Here is a 6,840-nt window from a genome sequence, read left to right as displayed (position 1 = left end):
GATGGGCACGAAGAATTTTCATCTCTGTCCACACAGAAGGGTCGACCAAGGTTGATGCCACTCATGTTGCTTTTGGGTCGACCAAGTTGTTTTTGGGTCGACCTTTTTCTAACATGTTAATCCATGGATTTGACAAATATGACCGATAATTACTTAACTTTGACGGATAATTACACAATTTTGACCAATGTTGCGTGTTTTTAACATATGAACACATAATTTCAAAAGTATGTTCTAAAATGTTACATGATTATATTACATGTTATGACTTATGAGTCACAATTTCACATATGTTACATGTATTATGACATATGAGTCACAATTTCACCTATGTTACATGTATTGTGATTAATATGTTAAAACATGTAACATAATTGTGAAATTATGACTCATGTGTTAAAACAAGATGTAACATAGTTGGTTGTGAAACCGTGGTTATAACATAGTTGTGAAATATTGATTATATGTTAAAACAACACGTAAAAATTGTGATTCATATGTTAAAACAACATGTAACATAATTGTGAAATTGTGGTTCATATATTAATACATGTAACATAATTATGAAATTGTGATTAATATGTTAACACATTTAACATAATTGTGAAAGTGTGATTCATATGTCACAACATGTAACATATTTATGAAATTGTGTTTCATATGTTAAAATGAAATTGTGGCTCATATATCAAAATACATGCAACATATGTGAAATTGTGACTCATATGTCATAACATGTAACATTGTAGAATATACTTGTGAAATTATGTAATTCATATGTTAAAAACATGAAACATTGGTCAAAATTGTGTAATTATCCGTCAAAAATTAAATAATTATCGGTCATATTTTTCAAATCCATGGATTCATGTGTATGCGTTAGAAAAAAGGTCGACCCAAAAACAACTTTGGTCGACTCAATATCAACATGAGTCGACCCAGAGATCAACCTTCGTCGACCATCTGTGTTGACAGAGATGAAAACTCTTCATGCACATCTATGGACATTGGATCGACCCAAGCGTAGCGGTCAACCCACGCTTGAATTGGTCGACCCAAGCGCTTGCTGCTACTTGGTAGACCCAAGTTGCCTTGATAGACCCAAAATAGCACTTGGTAGACCCAAGTTTGAATCTACCAGGCGCTTGGGATCCAAGCGTGGGGCTTGGGTCGACCAAGTGCGTGGGTCGACCCTTTGTTTTTCAGGCCAGTCGAAAAAACAGAATAAATTAATCGAAATAAACGTTAATATTATCAGATTTTTGTTAGTCATTTATCTGATTGAGTTTGCTTAGATTGAAAAAATCTGTGTCGAGAATTGTCCGGAAAAGAAAGACGATTTGTATTGAGAATCGTCGTCAAAAAGTAAATGAAAAGGGGTCGACAGAAGTTCGAGTCGACTGAATGATATAGATAGATTTGTGCGTATTTACTGAGGAACATTTATATAAATTGATTTTTTTAAAATAATAAATCAAAGTCAGTCGCTTTTCCCTGAATTCCCCATTCTTCTTATACACGGTTTTGGGTGAAATTGTTGCGGCCTCGTTGCATCTTATCTTTCTTTGAAACGGTGAACAAAGAAACGCCACCTTGATAGATGATCCTTGGTTATCTTCGACTGCGCCAAAGATTCTAACTTTACAAGCTGAAGAATCCGTTGGATGCAATTCAGAAGATAGACAGACGGACAGCTGGCGGCTGTGGTATGGGAATTGAGAAACTATTTTGTTTTTATCTGCGAATCTATTGGATTGGATATTTCAGCTGTCTTTCTAATTTTTTTCCTTATTACTTCAGCGCGGGCTTAAATTTAAGGATTGTTTGCGTTAAAACCAGTTTCATTTGTTTGCTTAAATGTTTGATTATCGGTTGTTTCTTTGCCGAGTAGAGTATATCGGAAGTTGTTAATTGGTGTTGCTGTACTGAACTTCAGTACCAATTGTGAGTTTCTAAAGCTTCATTTGATATTTGTGGAGGTGAAATGAGTGATCTGAAGAAGATTCGAGACATGTTTTATGCATGTGGCTTCTTGTCTGTTTATTTGTGGTGTAATTTTGGGCATATTTTCTGGGAGTTTATGAATTAAACTTGAGGTATATGAATTATCAGGTTATAAAAGAAAACTTAGCGACCTAAGATTCGGGTTGTCTGTATTGAAGGGTCATCGAGATTTTCCTTTTCTTTTTTTGACGCAGTTGAACTGCGGAAACCTTCACTTCTATAGACTTGTCCTTTGTCATTTACTTATTCAGACGATGGACACCATAAACTTCTTTAGGTTGTGTAATTAGGAACATCTGCACTTGAATGATGAAAATGCCAACAGTTGAATTTTATGTAGACAATCGACTATCCAGCAAGACTTGGTTAGCAGCGATATCATATAATAAAATTCTTTTGATCATAGATGAGGATATAGTAAAGGATAGAGCACACCGGTGTAGGAGGATCCATATAGTCAACCTTACATAGTGGGACAAAGGCCTATTGTTCTTGTCATAATAGGCTGCTCAAATAAATATTTACTTTTTTGACAGATATGTTCTTTTCTTGGTTCCATGCTTTTTCACAAGGATTTCACTGCCATGGCTCTATTCTTTTGCATGGTATTGGATGATTGGAAATCTTGTTTGTCCGTTTTAATTACACTTGAGAGAATATTATTCTTTGATTCACTTCCTTTTACAGGTCACAGTTTGCATGGCAAGCATTAAGGATTGGGTTTTATCTCAGATGGTATTGAATTCAAAAGGTTCTACGAGACCAATCTCAGCATCAGAAAACTATCTAGACGAGTCTCTTGATGAAGAGTTAGGGAATCAAGGTAACACCCTTTCCTTTACATTGGTGCTTTTGGTTGTTTTTTAGCTGGAGTTTCTTTTCTTTGTAAGGGTTTTGATATGAAAGCATACAATTATTATTGGTTGGATACAGTCTGAAGATTTATTTTGGAATGAAGTATTATATATACTTTATTTCATGGATAGGAATTTCTCGTTGAGCTTGAGTAGTGAGATTAGGAAGTTGCAATGATAGGCTACCCACAATTTCCTTGTGAGAAATATTCAGAAAATTTTCAGATTTTTTACTGGCTAATTTTGACATTTTAAATTACTTAGGATCTTGAATTAAGAGAAAATCACTAGTTTAAAATAAGATGGTTGGGTCTTTATGTAGATTATGAATTTTTCTGACAGCAGCTGCCTGCCGTAATTTTTAAGCTTCAGGGTTGACCCACGCCAACACTAATTTGGTCATGCAACCAGAACCAGTTTCTGTTGGGGCGCCATGCTCATATGGTGATAATCAGTTGGCTGCACATCCCTTATCCATGGGAATGGAAAGTTCTTCTGGCTCTGGTCTCAGCAGTGACGAGACGGATTTGGAGCCTCTTGTCATGGTTGAAGCTCTACAAATCAAATTTTTGCGTATTCTTCAACGAGTTGGCCTGTCACGAGATAATCTTTTGGTGGCAAAGGTCTTATATCGGATCCAACTGGCAACTTTGATTCGAGCTGGTGAATCAGATCTAAAAAGGGCTAATTTTAAATTAGACAGAGCTCGAGTCACAGCCACAGAGCAAGAAGCCATAGATGTACCGAAACTGAACTTCTCTCTGAAAATACTTGTTTTGGGTAGAACTGGTGTTGGCAAGAGTTCAACAATAAATTCCATATTTGGTGAGTCTAAAGTGACAACTGATGCATTTCATCCTGCCACGCGTCAAGTCCAAGAGATTGTTGGGCTTGTGAATGGCATTAGAATATCTTTTATTGATACACCTGGCCTGTTGCCTTCGTCGAGAAATTATGTGAGTAAAAATAGGAAAATTTTACATTCTGTGAGGCGATTTATTAGAAAATCGCCACCGGATGTTGTTTTGTATTTTGAACGTCTCGACTTGATTGACATGGGGTATCGTGACTTTTCATTACTGAAGCTTATCACTGACATCCTTGGCCCTGCAATTTGGTTCAACACCAACATTGTTATGACGCATGCCTCTGCAGCCCTTCCTGAAGGTCCAAATGGGTATCCTGTGAGCTATGATTCTTATGTTAGTTACTGCACCAATGTGGTACAACACCAAATTCACCGAGCTATTTTGGATACTAAACTTGAAAACCCTGTAATTTTGGTGGAGAATCATCCCCACTGTATGATGGATAATAGTGGGAGGAAGATACTTCCAAATGGACAGCTGTGGACATCCCAGTTCATGTTATTATGCATATGCACCAAAATTCTTGGTGATGTTAATACCATTTTGGAATATGGGGATAAAATACAGTTGGGGCGTTTGAGCACTGTCCGACACCCTTCTTTGCCTCATCTACTCTCGTCTTTCCTCAAGCATAGTGTTCATTTGAATCCAGGTGGAGCTGATAGTGAAGAAACTGACGAATTCTTTTTTTCTGATATGGAAGAGGAAGATGAAAATGAATATGAGCAACTACCTCCCATCCGTATACTGAATAGAGTTCAATTCCAGAAATTGACGTCATCTGAGAAAAAGGATTATCTTGATGAGTTAGATTACAGGGAGACACTTTATTTGAAGAATCTACTGAAACAAGAGTATATCAGAAGAAAGGAAAAAGGTACTTCTGGTTTGGGATCAGATGAGAATGCCGAAAATCAAGAAGGACCACCTGAGGCAATTATGCTGCCAGACATGGCTGTCCCTCCAAGTTTTGATTCAAGTTCCCCCGAGCATAGATTTCGCTGCCTTGTTACAGGTGACCAATTGGTAGCAAGACCAGTTCTCGATCCACACGGATGGGATCACGATGTAGGTTTTGATGGGATCAACCTTGAGATAACCACGGAAGTAACAAAGAACACAATTATGCATGTCGCGGGACAAATGAGCAAGGACAAACAAGATTTCAATGTACAATCTGAATCAACAGCAGCCTTCTTATTTCCAAGGGGGCCCGCATGCAGCATTGGCCTGGATGTCCAATCTACCGGCAAAGAATTGATCTGTTCCATCCGTGGCAACACAAAGCTGAAGAACTTCAAACACAATGCCACTGAATGTGGTGTTCTTGTGACATATCATGGAAATAGATATATTTTTGGTTCCAAGATTGAAGACAGCATCTCAGTTCGGAGGAGGCTTAACTTAAAAATGAATGCAGGTCATGTGACAGGTGCTGGGCTAGTTGCCTACGGCGGGAGTCTTGAAGCGACTTTACGAGGGAAAGACTATCCTGTGAGAGATGAAAAGGTCAGTGTGTCAATGACAATCCTTTCTTTTAACAAAGAACCAGTTTTGGGTGGAAACCTGCTGTCTCACTTTAGATTGAGCCGGAGTACATCAATGTCCGTGAACGCCAAGTATCAATAGCCAGAAAATGGGTCAGTTAAGGGTAAAGATAAATAGCTCAGAGCACATGGAAATAGCTCTTGTCGCAGTTATCTCCATGTTCAGATGCCTGTTTAGGAGAAAATCAAAAAATAATCTTAGCAGTGGAGAAACTCTTGAAACAGGGTAGTTTTTTTTTCGTAATACAGGGTTTTTAGTTTCCTGTTTAATGGGAGAAAGAAAAATAATTCATGAATTTAAACTTTTTTCATATCATAAAGTAGAAAAAGATTTGTCAATATTCCTCAATTATTTAGAGAAAATAACTCGAACCCGATTGTCGTTGTATCACTATCAAGCATAATTTGTAAATGAGTAATGATAAAAACAATTTTTAATCAATAAATTTTAGTTGAGGACATAAACTATTGATTGATTATCAAATTCATTTATGAACTGTTTTTTGTTGAAGTATATACCACTTTCAATGCCATATTTTATTATTATTAAATCAAAAAATTAAAAGGTTAAATTTAGACACATAATTTTTTTAATTAATGTAAAACAAGGAGAATTATATTCCTCATTGTGCCACAAGAAGTTATTTTTTTGAGCTTGTTACTATTTATTTGCTTTTATGATTTCTGGATGAACAACATAACATGGCTTTGTTTTTTGTTGTTTTCTTTTTGAACACCTTATTTAATTCTCATCCATTATTTTTAATATTTTTATGAATATTAATTTTTTTTTTATTTTAGAAATCCATGTTTATCAGAATTAATTTTTATGTTAGTATAATATCATATGCACTATAATTAAATATTTATCTATAGATATTATTTATTTTATTAGTCATACTTAAATATATTTTATAAATTTCTCACTTGACACATACATACATTTTTTAAGTTCTACTAATTTTTTATTTGGTATTTGAATTAACTTATGTAGAAAATATAAATACCACTAATGATATACTTTCAGCCATTCTAACAATCAAATTATGTGTTATTAATAAATCTTTCAAAATAGAGACTTGTTCTTCATTAATAAAATGAAATAAATTGAATTCTATGCCCGAATTTCTTTTATTTGTTTTATGATACGTAATAAAGTCTCACATATCTTTATTCGTTAAATGAGTCAACTTTATCCATACATAAAAAATTAATATATTTTTATAAACAACTCAAATAAAAAATCTATCTATTTAACAATAATTTTTGTGATTTAAAATATTGTTTTCCATCAAACACACTTTTGATAAGCAAAACTCCTGAATAATTGGATGCCTTTTCCGAAAGGAATTAATATATAATATATGGACAAGACATACACGTAGCTTTCGAAATGGTGGTGCTCTGATTAATAAATTGGGACACGTTGCTGGTAAAGGATGGGACGTCGGATGTGGCCCAATATAATCAGGTGCCACGCAGTAACAACCTCGAATTAAACTATTCGACAAAAAAAAAAAAAGAAAAAGAATCTACACGATGGTTGAGAAAATGGGTTAAATTAAG

General features: G+C 35.1%; 1 protein-coding gene across 1 annotated transcript; it reads left to right on the top strand.

Annotated features, from left to right (window-relative positions):
- The first annotated feature begins 1,499 nt into the window (after nt 1–1,499).
- On the top strand, nt 1,500–5,667 carry LOC140839611 (translocase of chloroplast 90, chloroplastic-like). The gene is given in 4 exon segments (XM_073206442.1): nt 1,500–1,706; nt 2,692–2,827; nt 3,231–5,344; nt 5,346–5,667. Coding segments are annotated over 3 exon segments (2,397 nt in total). The 5' UTR covers nt 1,500–1,706; nt 2,692–2,703; the 3' UTR covers nt 5,505–5,667.
- The last annotated feature ends 1,173 nt before the right edge of the window (nt 5,668–6,840 follow it).

This window comes from Primulina eburnea, chromosome 8, assembly GCF_022965805.1.
Source record: "Primulina eburnea isolate SZY01 chromosome 8, ASM2296580v1, whole genome shotgun sequence".
Lineage (NCBI taxonomy): Eukaryota > Viridiplantae > Streptophyta > Magnoliopsida > Lamiales > Gesneriaceae > Primulina > Primulina eburnea.
This window is presented reverse-complemented; position numbering and strand designations above follow the sequence as displayed.